This window comes from Phascolarctos cinereus, unplaced genomic scaffold (assembly GCF_003287225.1).
Source record: "Phascolarctos cinereus isolate Bilbo 61053 unplaced genomic scaffold, phaCin_HiC Scaffold_1;HRSCAF=81, whole genome shotgun sequence".
Lineage (NCBI taxonomy): Eukaryota > Metazoa > Chordata > Mammalia > Diprotodontia > Phascolarctidae > Phascolarctos > Phascolarctos cinereus.
Window position 1 is genome coordinate 227278415 of NW_027555514.1, and position 26250 is coordinate 227304664.

At 36.7% G+C, this 26250-nt stretch overlaps 1 protein-coding gene across 4 annotated transcripts in view; it reads left to right on the plus strand.

Moving 5' to 3' along the window:
• Positions 1-26250, plus strand: part of MON2 (MON2 regulator of endosome-to-Golgi trafficking) — a 151364-nt gene that overhangs the window by 82756 nt on the left and 42358 nt on the right. For 3 of the 4 annotated variants that reach the window (XM_078146113.1, XM_020990175.2, XM_078146112.1), the window contains 4 exons: positions 552-1180; positions 16876-17019; positions 17640-17657; positions 17966-18094. In XM_078146113.1, coding sequence (XP_078002239.1) covers positions 552-1180; positions 16876-17019; positions 17640-17657; positions 17966-18094 — 920 coding nt within the window. The remainder of the gene's footprint in view (positions 1-551; positions 1181-16875; positions 17020-17639; positions 17658-17965; positions 18095-26250) is intronic. The other variant, XM_020990177.2, reaches the window with a different exon arrangement.

The window sequence follows — 26250 nt, forward strand, 5'->3', positions numbered from 1 at the left end:
ACTAACCAACGTATTAAAAATCAGTATGATGTTCATGGGCTTCTCTCTGCAAAGTGGAGAAAGGTGTCATATCTTTTTAGGACCAAGTTGATCATTTACAAGTTTGCAGCTTTACATTCAAATTATTTTGTTGCTTTTCTTTCCATTAATATTCTTGTAGTCATTGTGTACGCTGTTTTTTTGGTTCTGCTTACTTCATTTTGCATCAGCTCATTTAAGTCTTTCCATGCTTCTCAGTATTTTTACAACTTGTTTCAACATTCTCTAGTCAATGGTTATTGACTTTTTTTTTGGCTTTTTGGTGAGGCAGTCAGGGGTTAAGTGACTTGCTCAGGGTCACACAGCTAGTAAGTGTCATGTGTCTGAGACTGGATTTGAACTCAGGTCCTCCTGACTCCAAGGCCAGAGCTCTATCCACTGTGCCACCTAGCTGCCCCATCTACTTTTGTTTCTGAAAGTAATTTTGACAAGAAATTAATAGTCTCTCTTTTATTAATATGTTGTATGTGTTAATTGCCTTTTAACTAATTTTTTTTCTCCTTTTTTCGTAGGAGATTTTCCTAAAGCTTGGGATGTACTTCTTGATCATATACAATCAGCTGCACTCAGCAAAAATAATGAAGTTTCTTTGGCTGCTTTGAAAAGTTTCCAGGAAATTTTGCAGATTGTTTCCCCTATGAGAGATTCTGATAAACCTGAGACACCACCAGCAGTTAATGTACCTGTGCCTGTCCTTATAGGACCAATGTCTGCTCCTGGTCTAAGTAGGCCATTTATGAGAACAGATTCCATTGGAGAAAGACTTGCACGATACCCTGCATCTGAGCCATCTATAGTTACGGATGAGATTGAAGATTTGAATCTCTGGTGGGCTGCATGGAATACCTGGTATAGAATTGGATCAGAAAGTACTAAGCCACCTCTTACTTGTGATAAACTAACTTTTATTCCCAGCCAGCCTTTTCTTACAGCTTTAATTCAGATATTCCCAGCTCTCTACCAACATATAAAAACTGGCTTCAGCATGGATGATCTTCAGAAGTTGGGTATCATCTTACACAGTGCTGTCTCTGTTCCTATCAGTTCAGATGCCTCTCCTTTCATCCTTCCATCATACACTGAAGCAGTTTTGACAAGTTTACAGGAAGCAGTACTTACAGCTCTAGATGTTCTCCAAAAGGTAACAATTTTAGATGCCTTCTAAACAGTAATGCAAATTATTCTGTGGTTTTTTACAGTCATGATACATAATTTAAACATAAAGTCATCCTTAAAATCACTTCTTGAGAACCAATTATTTTGTCCATAATTATCTGAGATACCTAAAATACTTTAAGTCTACTTAAGAAAAAATTGATATTAGTCCCTATATCTTGTTTGTGTTCTCAGGATTTTTGGTTATGGTCCTACAGCTTTACGTAGGAAGGAATGCCATTTAGGGGGAAATAAGGTTTGGCAAGTATTTCTGATTGACAAATTACTAATAAAATCTTTTGAATTTTTAAAAAAGTAATTCCATCAACAGTATATATGTATAAAGTGTCCCATGGCCTTCATCAAAGTATAGTTATCTCATTGAATCAGAAAATTTCATTCAAAAAAAGCATTTTTTTAAAAAAGGCATTTATTGATCATCTCTTGTATGATTTACTGTACTAGACTTTGGGGGAGATATAAAGATTAATAAGACATAGTCTTAATATGGAAATATATTTTGTATGATTTCATACATATAATGAGTATCATGTTGCTTACCTTCTCAGTGGGTAAGAGAAGAACTGCAGGGAGGAGAGCATTTGGAACTAAAAATTTTAAAATGAATCTTTAAAAAAATAAGATATAGTCCTTCAAGAGCTTACTGTTTAATAATAGTGAAAATTTGCATATTGGTAGTTTACTAATAGTCACTAAACATTTATTATTTACCTGTGTGCCAGTGCCTACTATCTATATCCATAGGTGCTATGAATACAAAGACAAAAAAAGAAAGTCCCTGCCCTCAAGAAGCTTACAATCTGATGGATGAGACAACATGCAAACAACTCTGTGAAAAACAAGATATATATGGGATAAATAGCAAATAATCCTCAGAAGGAAGGCACCAGAGTTAAGGGGAATAGCCAGAGGCTTCCTGTTGAAGGTGGGATTTTATCTGGCCAGGAAAGTCTGGAGGTAGAGATTAGGAGGGAGAGCATTCCAGGCCAGGGGAACAGCCATTGAAAATGCTGAGAATTAAGAGATGGAATGCCTTGGTCAAGGAAAAGTAAAGAGGCCAGTGTCACTAGCTTGAAAAATATGTGGGGGTAAGGGGTGGTGTAAGATATAAGAAGACTGGAAAGGCAAGAAGACACCAGGTTATAAAGGACTTTAAATACCAAAAAGGAAGATATTATATTTGGTCCTAGAGCCTATAGGGAACCACTAAAGTTGGGGGTAGGGATGGGGGAAACATAATGAAAACTACTCTTTAGGAAGATAATTTTGACACCTGAGGATAGCCTGGAGTGAAGAGAGACCTCTGGCAGGCTGACCAGGCATGAAGTGATGAGGGCCTGTACCAGGGTGGTGGCAGTGTCAGAGGAGAGAAGGACACACATTTGAGTAATATTACAAAGGTAAAATTGATAGTTTTGACGACAGATTGGATATAGGGGATAAGCCTGAGTGAGAGGATGAGGGTGACACCTAGGTTGTGAGCCTAGCTGATTGGGAGGATGTTGCTATCCTTGACAGCAGTAGGAAAGTTAGGAAGAATGGAAAGGGGTTTTTTTTGTTTGTTTCTTTGTGATTTTTGCTAGGTAGTGGGGTTAAGTGACTTGTCCAGGGTCACACAGCTAATAAATATCAAATGTCTGAGGTTGGATTTGAACTCAGGTCCTCCTGACTCCAAGGCCAGCACTCTATCAACCTAGCTGCCCTGAATGGAAGATTTTTAGGGAAAGATGGGTTCAGTTTTGAAAAATTTTAATTCAAAATGTCTACAGGTCATTCAGTTTGAAATGTCTAAGAGGTAGTTGGATGTGAGAGACTAGAATCATCAGCATAGAGCTGACAATTGAGTCCATGAGAGCTAATGAGATCACCAAGTGAAATAGTATAGAGGGAAAAGAGAAGAGGGTGTCTTTGTGAGACATCCAAAGATGGCACCATTTCCCCCAAACCCACCCTTATTTCTGACTCCTGTTCTAAACTATGAGTTTTTCAATTACTTAAGTCATCCTTGATACTTCTCTTTCCTTTAATACCCCCCACCCTCCATATCTAATTACTTGCCAAGTTTCAGGCTAATTCAGATGGTTTCCACATAGTTTAGGCTCTCATTACCTCATACCTCTAGATTATAGAAATAGCCTCCCAATTTGTCTCCCTGTCTATCCCACCTCCCCAACGTGTCCCCAACAGAACTTACAGATTGGTATTCCTAAGGCACAAGTCTGATTTAGTTAAGTACTTTCCTATTCCTTCTGGGATAAAGTAGCAGTTTGTCTGTTTGGCAGACTCTGATAGTCTCCTTTCAACCTTGCTTTTCCAGGTTTGTTTCACATTGTTTTTCCTCTCATGCATTCTGTGTTCTAACCAGACTGGTCTACTTGATTTTCGTTGTTATGTGATATTCTGTCACCTGCCTTCATGCCTTGCGGACACTGTCTCCCTTGCCTTAAATGCTCTATCTCCTTATCCTATTGGCATCCATAGCTCCCTTCAGAGCTCAGTTCAGGTGCCACCTTTTAGTCCACATTTAGGACTTTCCTGACCTCCTCAGTTGTTTAGCTTTCCTGTCACCAAATTAATTTGTATATATTTTGTATTTACCTGTTGTCCCACTACAATATAACATTTGGACAGCAGTTATTATTTCATTTTTGTCTTTCTGTCCCCAGTGGCTATCTCAGCCCCTTACTTACATAGTAAGTACTTAATGAATACTAATTGATTTGAGCTCAACAACCTTATGAGGTAGATAGTACAAGTATCACTTTCATTTTAGAGCTAAGGAAACAGGTATAGAAAGCTTAAATATTTGGCTCACATTCATGCAGGTAATAAGTATCAGGCTCAGGATTAATATCTGTTTCTCTTGTCTGTAAGGCAAGAGATCTCTACTATAACATATTGCCTCACATTCAGAAGAAGAGAGTAGTTGTCAATATCAATTTTCAGATTGATCAAGAAGGAAAAGGACTGAGAAAAAGACATTGGATTTATCAAGACATCATTGGTTATCCATAAGAAGTTTCACTTTAGTGATAGGGATGGAATTCAAATTATACTGGGAAGCCACAAGTGCCTTGGTATGATGCCAAGTAATGATTATTTGTTCACTAAGTTACAATTCAATTCAATAAACATGTAAGTACCTTCTATGTGTAGAGCCACTGTGATTGGAACTATTTATAAAGTTTAGATATGACATGATCCTGGTTTTCATGGATCACATAGAATATTAAACAGCAAAGGGTGAAGAGTTATAGGAAGGTAACTTGAGGGAGCACCAGCAAGGTCAAGGGGGAGGTATTTTTTAATAGTATTTTATTTTTACTTCAATTACATGTAAAAATAATTTTTAACGTTCTGGATTTTTTTTTTAAGTTTTAAGTTCCAAATTCTGTTCCTTCCACCATCCTTACCCTCCCTGAGATGGTAAGTAATCTGATAGAGGTTATACATGTGCAATCATATAAAACATATTTTCATGTTATTCTTTTTGTGGAAGAAAACTTGAACAACAAAGAAAGTGAAAAATATAATGCTTCAATATGTATTCAGATGTCATCAGTTCTTTCTCTGGAGACAGAGAGCATTTTTCACCACAAGTCCTTTGGGATTGTCTTGGATCATTGTATTGCTGAGAATAGCTAAGACATTCACAGTTGTCATTATTGCTGTTACTGTGTACCATGTTCTGGTTCTGCTTACTTTACGTTGCATCAGTTCATGTAAGTCTTTCCAGGTTTTTCTGAAATCATTCTGCTCATCATTTCTTATAGCAAAATAATATTCCATTACAATTGTATACCACAGCTTGTTCAGCCATTCCCCACTTGATGGGCATCCCCTCAATTTCCAATTCTTAGTCACCACCAAAAGAACTGCTATCAATATTTTTGTGCAAATAGGTCTTTTTCCCTTTCTTTTTATCTCTTTGGAATACAGACCTAGTAGTAGTATTGCTGAATCAAAGGGTATGCATACTTAAGTGAAAGTATTTTTTAAAAGAATTTCAAAATTTGTAAATAGTTGTAGGTAGAAGGAAAGGCTGAGGATTTAAGAAAAAGAAAGGGTTATTGTTATAGTGAGATCTTAGAGGAGACAGAAGAAAATTGGAATGAAATACACAGGTGAATAGGTTAGCCTTGGAGTGGTAAGGAGAACCATCTTTACCTTAGAGACAGGAGGGATATGAACAGAAATTTTGAGGTTGAAGAGGGAATGTATGCTTGATGGTCTTCATTTTCTCAGTAAAATAGAAGTCAGGGTCATCTGTAAGATTGTGTGTGGCATTAAAGACAGTTTTCAGGGTGGACAGTTTAAGTAGGTACAAGAGGCAATAGGATAGGGAATCATTAAGAAATAAAGGAATTACATAATAGCAGGGAGAGCCTGACAGCGTAAATCTGTAATAGGTTAAATATGTATTCTTTATGACTTTCTGTAGGGAGCCTCCAGTCCAGAACCAAGGGTGAACAAAACAAAATAGATGGTGAAAGTGACCTAGACTTGAAAATTAGGGTACAAATGGCAGAATGTCAAGCAGCAGAGAGATTCCCACGTGATAATGAGTCAAATAGCTCATTGATCATCATTCAGTGATGATCATGGAAATATAGCTACAAATAGAGTTCAAACTAAATAGAAAGATACAGGAAGTTGGTAAAGCTGATAGTAGACTTAGGAGAATAAAGAACGATTGAAAGGCAGAAGTGGCAGCCATTCAGATATGGCTGGAAAGCATTTTGAGCTCAGGGAGACCTTAAGGCTCACTTAGTCCAACTCCTCCTTTTTACTGATAAGGAAATAAGACTGAAGATCACATAGCTAGTTAGGGACAGAGTTGATACTAGAGTCCAGTTTTCTGGACCGCCTAGTATTCTGTAGTCAAAGTATGCTACTTGCACTAATACACCTCTCTATAAAAGATTTATAAGTGACTATTTTAATATAATTAAAAAGGTCATGGTGGGGCTTGGTTATTCATCAATAATCCCTGCTGTAGGGAGGCTGAGGCTGGTGGATCTCTAGAGCCCAAGAGTATGCTAAAAGTCTATGAAATGTTCATACTTAGTGTGACTTCAATATGGTGAGTCGTCAAGATCTTGCACAGGGCTACCAGGCTACCCAAGAAGGGATTAACCAGCCCAGGTTGGAAATTGAATGGGCCAAAGGTCTTACGCCCGTCAGCAATGTGATTGGATTTGTGAGTGTCTGCTGTACTTCCAACCTCATGATATATAGAGACCAGTCTCCAAAAAATAAAAGGAGGTCATGATTCATGAAGTGGTAATTGTAGGAACCTAAAACTAAGGGAGAAAGTGAGTTTCTTAGAACAATCTCTTTCTTCTTATTCAGTTCTAGAAGTCTTGTCACAGTTACTAGATTTCAGAGACAGGAGGGGAATGAAATTTTGTGACCGCCTAAGAGGCACCGAAAATACTATCTGTATCATTTGCCAGCTTAAACAGTGGTAAAATAATTCTTGCCATATAGCTTGCCCTGTAGCTTAGAATTTACATAGGTGGAGGCTCAATAAACATGTTCACACCCCTGAACTTTTCAGTGTTTTTGGAAGCAAATAAGATTGCCCTATAGCTAACAATTAACTGGCTGTTATGGTGAGGGTGAGGGGATGTTTTGGGTTTTTTTGTCAACAGATTTCTTTAGCCTGTCCCATTCTTTCTTGATGTTTGTTGCTTGACTTTGGCATTCATTTGAAGCCTTGGATTTTTTGTGTAACCATCAATTTTCATGTACACAGAATTCTAAGTATCTAAAATCTACCCTTAAAAATACTTACTAGTTTAAGAGAAAAAAATGCTGTGGCAGTCCCAAGTTATCTTGTTGAAAAGCGTTTAATATTAAATGTAAGCAGTTGAAAATATACAAATTACTAATTGCTTATTTGCCTTTCCTGTAAAGTAAAATGTATTGACTAAGAAATTAATTTTACCCAGTAATTTCCTTTTTCAAAAATAGCATATGAAAATGGTACCGGATGTGTTTTTAATTATCAACAAGCATTTATTAAGCACCTATTCTGTGACCAGCCTTGTGCTATATTTATTGGTTTAATAATCCAGTTATACTTTCATTTGTTAAAAAAAAAGATTGCTGTAAGAGAAGGAATATCATGGACAAAATACCATTTTTAAAACAATTAAAATTAAAATACCTTTGATGTCTCTGCTGGGGAGAAAAATCGTGAATCCATTCCAGCAATAAAATTTTAAATAGGACTAATAAATATTTTACAAGACAATTTTGGTGATACAAACATGTAGTCCCTGCTGCAGGGGGTGTCTGAGGCTGGTTGAATCTCTTGAGTTCAGGATTCCTGGGCTATAGTAGTATTAGATCCCACTGGGTGTCTGCACTAAGTCCGGCATCAATATAGTGAGTCATAGGAGCAGAGAGCTATCAGGCTTCTTAAGGAGGGATAAGAACTGGCTCAAGTCAGAAAAATGGGGCAGGCTAAAAGCTTCTGTGCAGATCAGTATTGGTTATATGCCTTGTGAGTTGTCATTGAACTTCCAGACTTGATGAGATAGGGAGGCAAGGCCTCCTACCTCCTCAAAAAAAATTTTTTTTTTACAACAAAGAATACCATTTCTTTTTTTTTGTTTTTGTTTTTGTTTTTTTGGCTAGGCAGTGGGGTTCAGTGACTTGCCCAGGATCACACAGCTAGTAAGTGTTATTTGAACTCAAGGGTTCCTGAATACAGGCCTAGTGCTCTATCCACTGCGCCACCTAGATGCCCCAAGAATACCATTTCTGATGAATAGTTTAGAGTTACTTGGCTTGAGAACAATACAATTAAGTTAAATTCATCAAGTATTTATTGAACATGTTATGGAATGCTACATTACACTAAGTGATAGCCAGAGAACCCTAAAAATCCTGTTTTTAGAGAGATTGAAGATGTAGAATCTTGTCACAAAGACTTAAGAGTTGTTTGACCTTGGATAAGTCACTTAACCTCTCTTTGTGCCTCAGTATCTTCATCTTTAAAATGAAGGTTTTGGACTTAGTGGCCTTGAAGGTCCCTTCCATCTCTAAATTTATTATCCTATGATGTTTCTTTTTGTGAAGTGAATGCATGCCAGTTGTATTCTAAATTAAATTAATTCATATGTTTAAATGTTTACATACCTTGAAAAAATATGACATTAAACTGATTAAATCTGGAGGTATTCACAAATGAATTCAAAACTGAGAAGCTAATTTCTAGCACCTCACCACTGGCTAGCATTTGTAATATTGTACCTCTAATGTCTCTTTACCATTGAAACATGGTTTGATGATGAAAGGCATCCATTTTTATTAACCTTGATAAGTTTTCTGTTTAATGGATGTTAAAATGTTTTGTAGTGGGGTTTTTTTGTGTGTGTTTAATTTAGTATTTTTCCCCATTGATATTTTTAATTAAATTTAATTTTAATTAACTAATATTTCCAAATAATATTTTTCCCGATTACATATAAAAACAATTTTAAATTTTTCAAATTTTGAGTTCCAAATTCTCTCCCCCAACCGTTGAGAAGGCAAGCAATTTGACATGTTATACATGGGTAGTCATGCAAAACACATTCTCATGTAAGTCATGCTGTGAAAGAAAACAGACTAAAAAAGGAAAAAAAAGACACCCAAGAAAAATCAAGAAAGTAAAGGAAAAATATCTTCAATCTGTATTCAGGCTCTACCTCTAGAGATGCACAGCACATTTAATCATCAGTCCTTCAGGATTGTCTTGGATCATTGTAGTGCTGAGAATAGCTAAGTTATTCATAGTAGATGCTGTTATTGTGTACAGTGTTCTCCTGGTTCTGGTCATTTCACTTTGCATCAGTTCATAATAGTCTTTCTAGGTTTTTCTGAGAGCATTCTGTACAGCATTTCTTAAAGCTCAATAGTATTCCATTACAATCATATACAGCAACTTGTTTAGCCATTCCCCAATTGATGGACCTCCTCTCAATTTCCTATTCTTTGACACTGCTAAAATATGTAACTGTTTTTGTACACATAGGTCGTTTTCTTTTTGCTGTCTCTTTCCTGGGGCCAATTAATATTTTTCTTTGAGGCTTTGGATGTAGGCGTGTTGATTTTGTTGTCTTCTGAGTTTGTGTTTTGACTTTCCCTATCACCATAGTAACTTTTTATAGTCAGGATTTTTAATTTTTAATGTATTTATTTGTGTATTTATTTTTTGCTATTTGTACATTTTCCACCCTATTTCTTGACTTTGCTAAAGTGGGGCTTTGCTTCCAGAGTGGAGAGGTCACCATTCCAAGCTATAACTTTTTTTTTTCGATTGGAGTTAAGTGACTTGCCCAGGGTCACACAGCTAGTAAGTGTCAGGTGTCTTGTCTGAGGCTGGATTTGAACTCAGGTCCTCCTGATTCCAGGGCTTTATCTACTGCATCACCCAGCTGACCCTGTGCAGCTATTTTCAGAGATAATTCTGGGGGCCTTCCAAGATGGTATGATATAGGGAGAAGTGTGTTTACTCCTCTCCTGGCCTGTGCTCTGGTCTGTGAGCAAACACAAGCACTCTTTTCCACTTTGGAACTGTGACCAGGGTCCCCACTCCCCTGTGGCCACAAGTTGTAGTGTGCTAGTGCTTCTCCTTGCCCCGGGACTGCAACCCATATCCAAATATAGGCAATTCAACAGAGTCCTCACCTCAGTGCCAGCAAAGGGACCCCTGTAAATAGCCTTCTGACCAGTTGTCTGTCCCCCTTACCACCTGTGGGCTGAGAGGTCTGTAAACTGCCACTGATTTAGTTGCCCCCAGGCCTGATACAGGTTTGCTGGGGTCAGGTCTGTGCTGGCATAGCCTACGTGGAACTGGGCTGCACTCTCACCCTGATGCAACAGACCTTTCCTGCTGACCTTCTAAGTTATCTTGGGCTGGAAGATTGTTTTACTCTTTTTGTGAGTTCTGCCACTCTAGAAATTGTTTAGAGACACTATTTAACAGTATATGGAGGGACTGGGGAGAGCTCAGGTGAGTCCTTGCCTTTATTCTGCCATCTTGGCTCTGCCCCCTAAAATGGAATATAGATGGTGCCCTACTGCTTCTAAAATTCCAGATTTTTTTCAAGGATCTTTAGAGATATGATTACCAGTAAAATAATTGTAGCTTTAGAGTAATGTCCAAGTAGCTGTTTTTCTTAGTATCTTTTTGTTATTTTTTGGTCTTAGTTGATAGATCTACTTGGTAGTATTTTGGATATCTTATTATCTCTGTATTTTATTTTAGTATCTCAGAGCTGAAATGGCTAAGGAAATGCAGTTAACAGTTACATGATTTTCTTTTTTGATTACTAAGGCCATTTCCAAAAGGCTGCTCTATGGTGAGCAGATAGAGTTTAAATCCTGCCTCTGATACATACAGGCTGTGTGAACATATGTATGTGTATGAGATGTGTATGTGTGTATTCCTTCCTTAAACACTATTTCAGTTTCATGTTTTTTAAAAAAGATTGCCAGCAAAAAGATTAATGTTACTTTTGAAAAGAGGTTCTTACCCTGCCATCTGTAAACTTGAAACAGTTTTTTATAATTGTATTTCATTCATATATTTTTATAATTACATAATTGATTACCTTTGTAATCCTTTCTGAGAAGGGATCCGTAAGTCTTACCAGACTCGCAACACAGTCTGTGACACAGAAAATTAAGAGCATCTGCTTTAGAGGAAAGTTAAGTTCAAGGTTTTCTTAATGAATCTCTGCTCTAATCCCTTCTCTCCTTTTTATGATATCATCTAGTGCTACATAGTTACATATTGTCCAGCATGGTTAAGTGAAGGCTGCCTAAGTTACTGAGAAGACACTCAATTGGGACACTGTGCCTATCGAAGCAGAGTACTTCCTTAGGGCATGCAAACCTTTTTCCATTGCATTTAACTGCTGCTTTTTTCCCTGGGGGGGAGGGGGAGAAGGGAGTGGGGACGGGAGTCTGTAATGAAGACCACGCCATTATTATTCTTTCGTGTATGACTTCATGGAGACAACTAGGTGGCACAGTGGATAGAGCTCTGGGCCTCGAGTCAGGAAGTCTTATCTTAAAGACTTATGTTCCTGAGTTCAGATCCATCCTCAGATGCTTAGTAGCGATGTGACTGTGGGGCAAGTCACTTAACCCTATTTGCTTCAATTCCTCATCTGTCAAATGAGCTGGAGAAGGAAATGGCAGACTGCTTCAGTGTCTTTGCCAAGAAAACTCCAAATGAGGTCACAAAGAGTTAGACATGACTGAAAAGACTGAATAAGAAATAGTTGAGTGGCTTCATGTGTATTATATTTGTCATGCCAGCTAGGTGACAAGTGCTTGTAGGACAGCAACTGTGTTTTTGTAGTTCTTTTCTGACTTGCACAGCATCTAGCACAATAATAAACGTGAAAGGTGCTCAGTGCATTTAGTGATATCTATTAGTCATATTGACCTTTAAAGAAGTACTGCAATTTAGCTATCTTGAAGCCTCTAAAATTAAATATACTTTTAAATCATCACCTTGGTTTACATATAATTACCATCTGTCTGGTTGATATGCTTTGTCTCGTATAGAATACTTTTGTCTTTCTGGCTTAAAGGAATTTTCATTCTCTCTAATGCCTCCTTCCCATCTCCTGGAACCTTGTCATTTTCCCACTTCTACTTTTAAGAGATAAGTTCTGCTATTCCACAAAAGCATAGAATTTAGTCAGATATAAACAATAGGTTAACCATCTAACTTTGTGTCAGTATGTATGAAGCAAGGAGGAAGTTAGAGAATCACAAATTGTAGATTTAGGGCTAGAAGAGACCTAAAAAATGATATGGTCCACCTCTTTCATATTATAGCTGAGGAGACTGAGACTCGGAAACAGTGAGTAATTCACGTATGGCCACATGGGCAGTAAGTGGCATAACCTAGATTTGAATCAAGATCCTTTAAGTCTCCAAATCTAGTCTTCTTGGGACATAAACTGGTATCTTTAAGGTGATGCTAAATTATGGCGAGCTAAACCCTAATTCCATTTAAAATGGTGAAGTAATAATTTCTAAACAACCCCAGCTTCCTCTGACGAACATTAGTAAAGATGAGAAAGAATTCTATGAAGAACAAAGAAAAATACCAGAGTCCTTCCTTCCCATAAATTATAGCACAAGGAGATGGAACCTGAATCAAGATCTGAACCAGGGTTCCTGGTAGGTATTGACACAAGGAATCTGGGCCAAGGACAGTGTGACCAAGGCACCAAGATCCCCAGGAAATACCTGAAGCCAGTGCCCTCTGTAGTGGGGCTGCTCAAGGGGCTTAAAGCCAGGGACCTCCTATTAGTTGACTTCACAAGGAAATGAGTCAAGCCCAGCATGGCCAGAGATAGCCTATGTGACTGGACTGAAGTTAGTATTATTTTAGTGGGGCCATGCTAGGGGCTGAGGTCTGGGACTGATAGAGCTAGGGACACAGACTTCACAAGGAACCAGAGCTGAGTTGTAGGGATTCCCTAAGAAACTATACTGAAATCGGCATTATCTGTCTCAGGCCACTTCGAGGGCTGAAATTTGAAGCAGTAAAAGCCAGTGGAACCAGGATGGGGAAGTTCCCAGAGATAATCTCAAGCTACAGACTATAGTAATGGACAGACCTGAGTAACAAGCCTGCATCCAGTTCCCAACCCCATGCCAAGACTTTGACCACAGACCCAGGCTGTGGAAGAAGGCAGAGCCTAACCACAAGGACTTAACTGAGTCAGCATTGTTACTAATGAGGTAGGGTCTAGTGCTCCTAACATTGTCCCATTCTGAGACTGCAGCAGGAAATAAGATTTAACTGTTGCCACATAGTCCAGTAGCTCAGGAGGTGGCACATTCTGGCTATGGCACAAAGTCTTAATCAAAAAATTAAAGCTACAGATGTGAGCAGGTAGAATAAAACTCCTACTTTAATGACGAAGTAATATGGGTTAAAAGAATCCTAAAATAAAATCACTGAAGAAGAAAATAACTCCAAAATAATCACAGTTGTAAAACCTCAAAAAAAGAGAATGGATCTGCTAGAAGGACTCCAAAAGCAGATGGAAGAAATAAAGGAAATACTGAAAAAGAGGTTTATAAAAAATGAAATCAGAACACTTGGAAAGAGTTTAAACATTGAAACAAAAAGTTATAGACTTATCCGAGTATTTAACACCCTGAAGAACTTCACCTTTGCAACATATCTCAAATACACTCCCTTCTCTCATCTGATAACATAGGCCCATATCACTTCAGGTTGCTTTGGGTCTGCTTTGCTCAAATCTGTCCTCACTATAATCTGTTCTCCCTTTAACCACTAAAGTGATTTTCCTAAATCACTGGTCTGATCATGTCAAACCCCCCCCCTTTACCCTCATAAACTCCAGTGGCTTCCTGTTGCTTCTAGTTCTGTTTGGCATTCAAAGTCCTTCCTAATCTACCCGCCTCTTACCTTTCTAGTTTTTTCACACCTTACTCCCCAACATGTCCTCTTAGATCTAGTGACACTGGCCTCCTGATTGTTCCATGAATAAGATACTCTGTCTTCTGGCTCTGGGCACTTTTTCTGGCTCTCCACCATGCCTAGAATTCTCTCCCTTCTGCTTCCCAACTACTGACCTCCCTGGCTTCCTGAAGTCCCACCTGAAATCCCACCTTCTATAGTAAGCCTTCCCCAACTCCTCTTAATTCTAGTGCTTTCTGTCTTTTAATTATTTCTTACTTATCCTGTGCATATCTTGCTTTGTATATTTTTGTTCACATATTGTCTCCCTCATTAGATTGTAAGCTCCTTGAGGGCAGGAACTGTCTTTTGCCTCTTTTTGTATCCCCAGTACCTGGCACATAGTAGGCACTTAAATGTTTATTGAATTGAATTGGAGTAAACAAGTTAGAGATTCAAAGAGGCAACATGAAATATTGAAACAAAGTCAAAAGACTGAAAACTAGGAAGAATGTGTGCAATTTCTACCATGTAAAACAACTGACCTGGTTAACAAGATGAACAGTAAAAATTTTCAAAATCATTAGATTCCCTGAAAACTGTGATCAAACCAAAAAAATCCAAACCACTTAGATACCATATTTAAAGAATTATAAAACAAAACTTAACTATTGGAGGGCAACAAGGAAAAAGAATTTATCCATCATCACCCTTCCTCCCCCTGAAAAATATTTCAAGTTGCACACACTTAGAAAAGTCATCCAGAATATAGACTTTTCAGATCAAAACAAAAAATACTGGGGGCAGCCAAGAATATAGAGAACAAGTACAAAGGAACCACAGTAAAAAATCATCTAAGATTTAGCAGCAACTACCAAAAGAAAAAAAGGCTTACAACTAAGAATAACTTACTGTAAAACTGAATTGAAACATGAATGCCAGTTACAAGAGAAATCTAAAAAAGTAACTACATTTAACCCAATTTAAGGAACTAAATGATGATAAAGTACTATATCCTAATGGGGTAAAGGAACCATTATCACTTGGAGGTCTAGTGGAGTTTTGTTTGATTTTAAAGAATTTTTAAAAGGGAGGGTGTAGGGGGAGAAACTAGGGAAGAAATGAGAACGAGCAAGGAGCTGAGCCAGTTCTCATAATCAGAAATGTCAGAATAATATACAAATCTGGAATTAGGGGTGGAGAAAGCATGTATCTCATGAACTTTTTATCCAACTTAGAAGACAGTGGTTGAGCACACATAGAGTTAATTGTAGAACTACATTAAAATCAACAATCAGTGAGAGGGAGAGGAATCAGGGGGCATAGTTTAAGAAAGGGTAGGCTTTAGGAAGGAATATTCACAAGCAAAACAAGCCACCTACAAGATGAGGAAATATTCCAAAAGGATAGCCAAAAAACAGGGAGGGACAGAAGACCACTCAGTGCCTCTGTCCAAGAAAGCCTATGGGGAACAGAAACCACCTAGTCCATTGAACAGCCAGTTGCAGTTATGAGGAGAGACACTAAGTGAAGTCTGAGTAAACTGAGTGTGGATACATGAAGGAAAGTGAAAGGCAGCAGCAGGAACCCAGGAAATCAAGGTCAGGGCCAAATAGCACCTGACCACCCCATCAAAGAATGTAGGAACAGGTGGAGTCGGGCCCTTGCACTAAAGCCTCTATAAGAACTGAGGCTACTATATGTATAAACAGAGGAAGAAGCCAAACACTATGAATACTAAGTATATGTGCAAATGGATAGAATCTAAATAACTAAAGCAGATTGAGCTATAGGAAGAAATAGGTGGTGAAATAGTTGTTGGGGACTTTAATGTTCCCCTTTCAGACCTAGCCACATCTAATACAAAGATAAATAGGAAATACCTTAAAGACCTGAATAGGGTTTTAGAAAAGTAAGCAATTATAGCCCTCTGGCAACTACTGAATGGAAATCATAAAGAATATAAAGATTTCTCTGTATTCTGTGGCACTTTTAACCATGTACAAGGACAAAAATGCAACGAAAGCAGAAAGGCAGAAATTGATGCTTTTTGACCAATTATATGCGAACAAAACCAATAACTTTAAAAATATAGCTGAATACTTATAAAAATGTAAAAATACCTAGATTAATGGAACTCTTAAGAAATAAGGACTTTAAGCAACCTAATCTCAGGGGGAGAAATTGAATAAGCCATAAGTGAACTCTCAAAGAAAAAGAATAATTCAAGAGCATAGGGATTTAAATCCCTCCAACATTGACTGTTACCGTCTTTTTTGTCATTTTTAGCGATTCGAAGGGTGTGAGGTGAAACGTAAAAGTTGTTTCTCTTATTAGTAATTTGGAGCATTTTTTCTTTTGAAATTCTTTTGAGAACTTTTTTGTTAATATTCTTTGATGATGATAATCTTTTGGGAATGGCTTTTGTTCTTTTATATATGTATTTATGTGGGGGGGTGCATGTGTTCACATCCACATGGGTATGTATGCACGTGTATATTTATATATGTTAATATAGTTGGGTTTGTGGACATTAGGCATGTTCCTTTTCTGTGAATAAAGATAAGTTTTTGTCTTGTTGAGGAAAGAATAATTCATATTCTTTCTCAAAAGCCATGCATTCTGTTGACTGTTGAGTTTTAGGAACAGCTGAAATGGCTGTGTCCATTTTTAGTCAAAGGAAAAGTGTATCTCCCAGTGCCTATAGGAATATAAGAATAAAGTAAAAGTTTGAGAAGGAATAGTTATTATTTCAGATAATAATATTAAATTTTCACATTTAAGTTTTACAAACACCCCTTTGTGTTGATAGTGAAATTATCATCCCCAATTTTTAGATAAAGAAACAGGCTCAGAAATGTATGAAAAGGGGCAGCTAGGTGGCACAGTGAATAGAGCCCTGGCCTTGGAGTCAGGAGGACCTGAGTTCAAATGTGGCCTCAGACACTTGACACTTACTAGCTGTGTGACCCTAGGCAGGTCACTTAACCCCTGATTGCCTCACCAAAAAGCAAAACAAACAAAAAAAAGTATGATAAATATCACCAAAGGATGATTTAGAGGCCCATGTTTTGTCTTCCAACATTAACCATAAGTAGTTCATTTTTTTATGATGGGCTTTACATTTTTTCCCCCAGCTATTTAAAACTTAGAAATTTCACAGACCCAAGTGTTTTTCATTATAATGTTGTTGGCTTTTTTTTTTTTAGGCCATCTGCATAGGTCCAGAAAACATGCAAATAATGTATCCAGCAATATTTGACCAGTTACTGGCATTTGTAGAGTTTTCTTGTAAACCTCCACAGTATGGACAGCTGGAAACAAAGCACATTGCAAATGCAAAATATAATCAGGTAATTTGCTAAAAATCTTATTTATGCTTTTAGATTTAATGGCATTTGAATATAGGCAGTTCCATGTAAGATGAATATTGGTTGTCCGGACAAAAGCCATTTCCCCCATCTAAACAGGACTTCCTGTTTCTGTTATCATTGAAAAGCTTATACAACATTAATTTGTATAGACTGTTTCTTTACTTTTTGTGACTTCCCTTTCTTTTAGCAGAGTGGCTGATTTTCTGAACTCTTTCCCCTAAATTTTTGAGGTTCTTAACTGCATTCCCCCAAAACCCTGTTTGCCTCCTCAAAAAAACAGTTTCCATATCCCCCAAACTAATAGTTCCTAAATAGATAACCAGGAAAGAAGAATCAACCATGGGTGCACCCAGGAAAATTAGTTTAACCGGTGTTTCCCGTACTGGTGTGAAATTTAGTTGGACTGATTTTTTGAAAAACTTTCAGAGTCATGAATAATTAATAAATTGTAATTTATGAAAAATAGCTTTCTAAATGCATGCGTATGCTGATTATTCACTCAACAGTAAAATTTTACATAGTTTTTGAAAGATAGTTTTTAACATATGTATTAACTTTTCTCATTCTATTTGTTCTGCAACACAATGGAATCACAATAGATCCAACTATTTGCACCGGTGAGTTAAATTTCCTTAAAAATTGTCCTAACCTATTAGGCAGAAAGTTATGACATTCTAGCTAATAAAACACATCTCCAAGTCCCCATCAAATGCTGAAAACTTTAAATTTTTTGGGTTTTTTCAAAATTCTTTTATTTTTGCCTGGGTTATATTAAATGCATTCTTTGGAAAAACTTGCATGCATTAAGGTGGCAAACTGAATAAAACCAAGACTTGAGGTTTATAACAGTTTTGCTCTTTGGAAAACCTATGGTTTTTAATTTATTCTCTGTTTGTTTACTCATACTAAAATAATTGTTTTCTAGGCAGAATGGGTAGCCTTGAATTATGTACCATTTGCAGAGAGATCTTTAGAAGTGGTGGTGGATTTATACCAAAAAACAGCATGTCACAAAGCTCTAGTGAATGAGAAAGTACTTCAGAATGTTATAAAGGTAATTTTTATTATTTTATTTGTACTTGATTTTTGAAATCACTCATTGATATTATAGGTCATTCTAGCTAATAATGCTTATAAAGGCTGTTTTCTGTAAAATTAAGTTGTTGGTTTGGTGAATTTGCTTTTCAGAAATTTTGAGCAAGATTCAGTCAATGACAAATTATGTTGTAAAATTTTGATTTATTTTATTTAAATACAGTCATGTGTTTAGTAACAATATAAGACCCTGGAAATTTTTTTCTTAGATCTTTTCAAAGAGAAAAATATTCACAAATATACAGACCCCAATTCCTGAAACACATCATCTCCATTTTTAACTTTTAATTTTTCCCCTCAAATCTGCACTAAAACCAAAACTATATCAGTGTAATGCTTTAAAAAAAAACATTTCTAGATAAAACTTATTTCCTTGCTTGGTGGGAGATTGTTCATTCACCAAATATGTAAAAGAATAAATTTCTTTTGTGATATACATTTCACTTTCTTCCTTGTTAAGTTTCTTCCAACCTGTCAAACTAGGCAAACCCTTTATTCAGAATATTGACTGCTCATGACATAACGGATTAAGGCCTGACCTCAGGACAATCTGGATTCAACTGCCAGCTCTGACACAAGTCACTTAAGTGCCACACAGGCAAATCTCTAAGAATCTAAGTTGTACAATATTTTCTGTTCTGCATTGGTAGAGGGAGTTTCCTCAACAGATATTTCCTACACCTACGAAACCATAAGTCCTGTCCAGATAAAAAAATATGTATTTAAATAGTGTTGTAAAGAATTTTAATCAACAAACAAACAAACAGAAAACCCAGTGAACTAAGCAATTGACATGGAGTAGAATTTAATATAATGATTTGTACTTTTTCTATTTAAAAATTTTTTATGTGAAGTAGAGGCAACTACTAGACTATTAATTCTTTCTTACTGTATTATAAGTTATTTCAGTTCAAAAGCCATGCATGATTTTGTAACTCACAAAACACTCAACACAATGCCTTGTACATAATTTATCTATATCACTATTACAAATTCCATAAAGCCGTTGCTGAATCAGGAAGCAGCTTTATTAACGACCTGGGAAGGCTGGGCGTCCCGCGTGTGTAAGAATATACATGTGAGAGCATTGTATCGACAAATGCATGTCTTTTTATTCTCTATTCTCTGTTCAAATTTCCTTCCCCTGTTTCTCCATTTTCTGGATACTATAGAGGTTACAGCCTATTTGAAGCACCTAATTTTCCCACATGAGTCTCCACCCCTAATTACATCTCCCCAGTCCCCGCAGTTCTGTGACTCAGGCCCTTGCTTGGGAACACCCCTTTTTATGTTATCCTCAGAACTGGTTTTCCACTTTGTTAGTCTATTCATCACCAACAGTGTTTTCTTATTCTAATATAACTCCCTTTTGTTCAACTTCCACCCAGCCCCCAAACTGCATTCCTTAAGGTTTCCACTTGGCTTTTTAGTGGAAATAATAACAATAATAATAAAAAAAAAACTGTTTCTCTGACTTCAAACTCTGATTAAGTGATAGGCAGAAGCAGCATCCATATATCCCACACATAACAAATAAATAAGTGAATGAATAAGAAATCATAATGCTAGTAAATTATAACAAAACGTGACAGCATTATGAAACTTTAATATTTTATTCTATTGGATTAAATAAAATTAATAAACTTGAGAAGCCCTCTTTGCTCTCAGGTGAAAGAATAACTCATATCCACACTCTGTGCTACTAGAATTGAACTGGTTGAATATTAAAACTATATTAAAACTGAAACTTACTGTTCTGAGGTTGAAAAGATCCAGCATATTTGTTGACTTGAAGGTTCTATAATTTAAACCATCCTTAATAATGTTTTTTGGTGTTAAATATTTCAGATTTGGCCAGTCTGCTATGCTTAACTTCCCATTTAATTCAGGAATATCTGAATGAAAAAGTAAGGTAGTGTTTAACTATTTCTTCTAAGCATAAATGGACCTGTGTGAGATGCAACTCAGCTTAAAAAAAAACTTTAGAAGTTTCTCAAGGTAGGAACAGAAAGTTTATTTTCAAATCTCGAGATTCGGGTGTCCCTCCACCAGTATGCTCTGATGAAGGAAGACAGAGTACAGAAGCAAAAAGTCAGGTTAAATAACCCTAACGGGAAAATTCCCCCCTCCCACCAACTGGCCAATGTTTGGCTCACAATCTAAACACGAAAATCTACCATAGAAACAAAAAACAAAGAAACAATATACATATCTATATTTAGCTCCTTTAGTTTGCTGAAGTAATACCAAAGAAGCAATTAAAATGTGCAGTCAAGCTAGACACTGTGCTGTTGTGGCAAGGTTACCACCGTGACCCGAAATATAGCAGTATATATCTTATTGTTATAAGATACCAGGAGGAAGGGGGATTTCAAAGGTTTCAGGCTTGGCAAACTTTGACTGCTGAGATAACAATGGCATAAGGCCGGGGGGGTACTTGGGGCTGGATTCCCATAAATCAGGTGATTTCTAGTAAATCGAAACTTACGCCTGTCAGGCTGCTACGCCTGCCTTGAGTCTCAATACAGTTTCTATTTATTCTTCTAAGAAGTCTTCACAGGACCCCTCATCCCACTCAACAAGAACCATTGATCCCCCTGAGGAGGCTTCACTTCTGAGAGTTCATCTCTCACAGACCTAACAGCAATATAACATAAGGACCAAAAAGAAGTAAGGTGTCAAGCCAGTTGTCCAATTATAGAGGTCCATTATGCTAGCTAATTTAATAGGTTCTTCATTCCTTTCATTAAGGGGATTTGTTCTGTGAAGTTTGGATACAGTCAAAAGGCCACATGTAGCCTTGAGGCTGCAGGTTTTCCACCCCTGACTTAGAGTAATGGGTTTCAGCTAGAGAAAGGCAAATTTAGGTTTTCTGTAAGGAAAAATTTCCTAACGGAATTTTTGAAAAGTGTAATGGCTGCCTCAGGAGATATATTCTCTCTCTCATTGGATTACCACTTTCTATAGTTATTTGAAGTCTATACAACAAGTCTTTATTAAGTGCTTAATATATACTTGGCATTATGTTAAGAGCTGGGAATACAAAGAAAAGCAAAAAGAAAGACAGTACCTGCCCTCAAGAAGCTTACATTCTAATGGGAGAAGATAACATATTAAAAGGGAGCTAGAAAGGGAGGAGGGAAGAAGGTACTTAGAGACTAGGGAGATGGTAGAGAAAGAATTCCAAGGAGTAAGGAGCAGAAACTGGAGAGGAATGAAGGAGAGAACATGTCCTTAAAATGGGGGTTCCAGGAGGAACTGACTAATCAGAGGAAGGAGCCCTAGGGACAGAGGGATTTTACAAGATGAAAAGAGATCATTAGCTGTATGTGCCACCTTTTCAGAAAAGGAGAACGGTTCATAGTCTTTACCAGCCTGCCAAAGAGTTCCATGACACAAAAGATTAAGAATCCCTGGATTAGGTGGTATAAGATGTTTTCCAGTTCTTAGGTCCTATGATTATATTGCATTAGGAATATGATCAAGGAATGTTATATATAGCTGTGAACTGGTCAGTTACAGAATTTAAATGAAATAAAGTTTTCACAAAATTGTAATGATGAAAACCAGTTACCAAGAAATAGATAAATAGATTATCTCAGAAAAAGAGATAAAACCTCAGTGAATCACAGTGCAAGAAAAGAAAAGAAAAGGTAAGGAAGAATAACCTGAAGCAGACCAGTGAGTGTTTACACTAACTTGGTGTGAGACCCAGGTATTCAAATATAACAGGGTCATTTAAAGATGAAATTGTAAGAAGGAAAAAAATGGGCCTGATCTTATCATCAATTATTTAAAAATTTTCTTCATCAGTGACAGATCTGTTTCTGTTGTGTTACGTGAGAAAGTCAAAATAGAACTAAAAAAGATAAAGATATGAGAGCAATTTGACTAGACCAAGTATACAGAGAGGATTAGAACAGTTAGGAAAAAAAGTATAATGTTATTATTGAAAAAGGCAAAGTCATTACTAGCTACCAACGTATATGCCTATTTCCTTACATCTGTAAAACTGTTTTCAAACTGGTTTATAAGTGTATAGAAATATTTTTGGTGATAATGTGAGAAGGAAACAAACTTTTGGAAGTGGTGTTTTAAAGTATCACAATTAATTGAAAAACATAGAATAAAAGAATAAAAATTCACTCCATGCTTATTGTTAGTGGATGATAAACCATTTGCTACAGTAGAGGAGACCTCATCTTTAAGTGTTGTCCTCCAAAAAGTTATGTTTTATGTGTACATTAAGCTCAAACAGAATTTTTGATAGAGTCAGTGACTCTTTGACCATTGAATTATCAGTCTTAACTGAGCCATTAAAACAGAGAGATGTATGCTCACCAAAAGTATTTTCCATTTTTATGGATAATAAATACGGAGAATTAAATGGAGGAAGGATTCCCTGTAGACAGTATGGTCTTCAAGATAGTCTTTGGTGATGATTTTTTGCTGATTGTGTTTAGCCCCAGAATCCTCCAAGCCTCCTAAATTAAATCTACAGTCACTCAAAAATCTTTGACTTACAGTCCACACAGGAAAAAAAAAAACAGTGGATAAATACCTATTGTTCAGTGATCCCAATCTGTTCTCTGAAACAAAATCCTCATTTTAGCATCAGGGTTATTGTTGGGTTTTTTTTTTGTAAACTTAACAATCAACAAGTAAAACCTCTCAAATTAACAATGAAAAGGGAAGAAGATTAAATCAGAAATTGTGAATTTCTGTTATATATAGTAACACCAATAGTCTGAAGGTAATGCAGTATGACAGTAGATCATAGAATGCCAGTTTCCAAATATAAATCATAGATAACTTAAAGGACAGTGAAGAAGAATTTTGTGGGCATAAATATGCTGCAGAATATTACCAACAACCACTTTCCTTCAGGAAATAGAATAAGGGATATCTAGAAAATGTGTAAGTAGAAAAGATGATGAGCTAGTCAGGTTACCAAAATGAAGACATGGGCATTCTTCAGTGCTGCACTGGACACCATTTTGTGTTAAAAGAATTTCAGAAAAGCCTTTACCACATTGATCCAGTGTTTTTTGTAGGATTTAATGGAAGGACATATGATAAAGCATGAATAAGTCTTCATCCTTGAATCATTGCTGTTGTTCAGTCATGTCCAGCTCTTTATGACCGCATAGACCATACTGTCCATGGGGTTTTCTTGGCAAAGATACTGGAGTGATTTGTCATTTCCTTCTCCAGTGGATTAAGGCAAATAGAGGTTAAGTGACTCTCCCAGGGTCACATAGCTAGTCAGTGTCTGAGACCAGATTTGAATTTGGGTGTTCCTGACTCCAGGCCCAGCACTCTATCCACTGAGCCACCTAGCTGCAGTCAGTCTTGAGTAGATCACTCATCACTCATATTGATATCACAATCGTATCTGGGTTTCTTTGTAGAACTGGATATTATTTAATAACCAGTTTTGTATAGAAATACAAGCAAGATATATGGAGCCACTCTAAAAAAAAAAGTAAAAAAATCTTCCCCATATATTGCACATATATGTCTGTGTATACATTCTTATCCCTTTCATAGCTAAACTGTAAAAAACTACTCCCATTCATTGCCACTACTTCTCAAACTTTTGCAGTCTGCCACAGCTGTTTCCCAAGTTACCAGTGAACTCTTAGGTTCTAGTTTTGGTGGCCTTTCTCAAGCCTCATCCTTTTTGACCTCTCTGCAGCATTTGACATTGTTGTCTACACTCTCCTGAAATTTTCTCCTCTCTGGTTTTTGTTTTTGCTTGTTTTTTAGGCTGAAAAATTTTGGGGGGTGATAATGCTCTTGCTTTTCCTACTTCTCTGATACCTCCTTCTTAATCTCATTTGCTAGATTATTGTCTATGTTTCATCTCCAGTCTGTTGGTGTAACTCAGAATTCTTCCATAGGCTCTCTTCATTTCTCTCTAAACTCTCAGTGAATTTATTAGTTCCCATGAGTTCAGTTACTATCTTTGTGTAGGTGATTCTTAGATATTTATATTGGCCCAAGCTCTAGTTCTGTACTACCAACTGCCTGTTGGATATTGCACATTGGATATACTTGGCATCTCAGACTCAGTAAGTCTAAAACTGAACTCATCTTACCCCAAACTCAGTTTATTTAGGCATCTTCCCTTTTCTGTTGAGCATCCTGCCATCACCCTAGTCATAAGAGTTCACCTCAGAGTCATCTTTGATTCGTTATCCTTCCTCTCCTCACATACCCATTCAGGTGCCAAATATTATCTCTTTTTTCACCACAACCTCTCTTAAATCTGTCTCCTTCTCTCTGCTCATAGGCCTACCACACTAGCTCAGGTTCTCACCTGAATTATTGCAACTGCTTTATAGATCTTTTCTGTTCTTCATTTATTTATTGTCTTTGCTCTTTAAACCTTAAATGCCTTTTAACTAACTGTTTATTTGGGTCACTCACTGAGCCTTCTTTGAACTTGTTGCTATTTTATGAGGCTCATCATCTTCCATCATTCTCCTCTGTAGAATTTTATAAAGGAGTTTAAATTCTAGAGATATGTTACCCTTGGCTGCCTTGTTTCTGTAAATTGTTTACTAGCTGTAGAGTTGTTGCATAGGCTTTTTTGGTCTCTTGTGCCAGTTGATTTACACTGTTTGAACTTCCTTAAGGGAATGGTAGTTTTTTATGTCTATTCTTTTATCTGTTTCCCCTTGGGTGATCAGTAGCTTTTCTAAATAGGTCAGGTTGGAGTTGTTTTTGAATGTATGCCATGTTTTTCATTTTTATTCTTCTGGTTTGGTATTGATTTTTGTATTTACCCTAAGCAGTGATTTGATATCACATAGATCACTGAATAAGAAATGACTTTCATATTATTAAGCAGTTGTTTACTGTTTATTAAAATATAATCAGTTTCCTTTCCCCCTGTGGTCATTTGGTGTTTTCCCTCTAAACTTATCCAGTATCTACTCCTCATGTATTTTATATTTACCTATTTATGTCACCACAATTAGAATTAAGCTCTTCAGCTGTTCTTGATTTTTCTTTGTATCCTCAACATTAAGTACAGTATTTGACATATAGTTAGTTCTTAATAAGTGTTCCATGATTGATGGTTTCTTTGCTGTACCCAATGTCTCCTGCTCTTTTCTCAAAGAAAATTCATAATGTATGTGTGAAACCCTTATATAGTCTCCAGTCCTTTGGACTCTTCTTTCTTATTCCTGAACCATATTTTCCAGTGTGTGTGTGTGCGTGTGTGTGTGCGCGTGTGTGTGTGTGTGTGTGTGTGTGTGTATCGTCATCTCTCATGTACTTTTTGCCTTGAAATCACCAAGCATTTTATTTAGTATGTTGATTTGATACAGAAGATATTAATAAGTTCTTTCTAGAATTTCTCTACTTCCTCATCTTATGTAGCGGATTTTGGTACAGAAGCAAGCAGTTATTTTCACATTGGTCCTTTTGTAAATTCTTATCATGAGTACTGCAATGAGTACTGCACCAAATGTGCCAAGAAATTATATTTTTTGTTGTTTTTAGATACATGCTAAAACCATGGAATGCTAATGATATCGATGCAAAAATAAAAATGTAAGAAAACAAAAGAACATCAATAGCTCTAATAAATACATAGAAAAGAATAGAAGGAACTGTAAGCAGGGGAGTTTTGTTACTATGGTTTTGAATTTCATGTACTCTTAAAAAGTCAATTGTGGTAGAAATTCAGTTTTGTAGAGAATATTTTCTATTTTCTATTCTATTCTCTATCTTGAAATGCTAATGTCTGTTGATGTTTGTCAAGTTGATAATAAAAAAGAAAAAAATTGTTAAAGGGCTACACGTGATTGAGTCATTTTTATCTTTTTCTTTGTTTCTTGGGTTACCACAGCTGCATGGCCAGCCTACTGGTAATGAGTCTCTCTTTATGTAACTAGCTTGATCCTCAGAAAGCAAACATGGTTTAATGGCAGAACCAAACACATACCCTTTCCAAGTATTATAGAACCCACCAGAGTTTAACTCTATTGTCATAGCCTTCGAAAAGTTGTGGGCAACTCTACAAAACAATGAAACATCGAATAACATCTAAAATTTATGATGAAAGATGTATATGACATAAAAATATTTACAATTTATCAG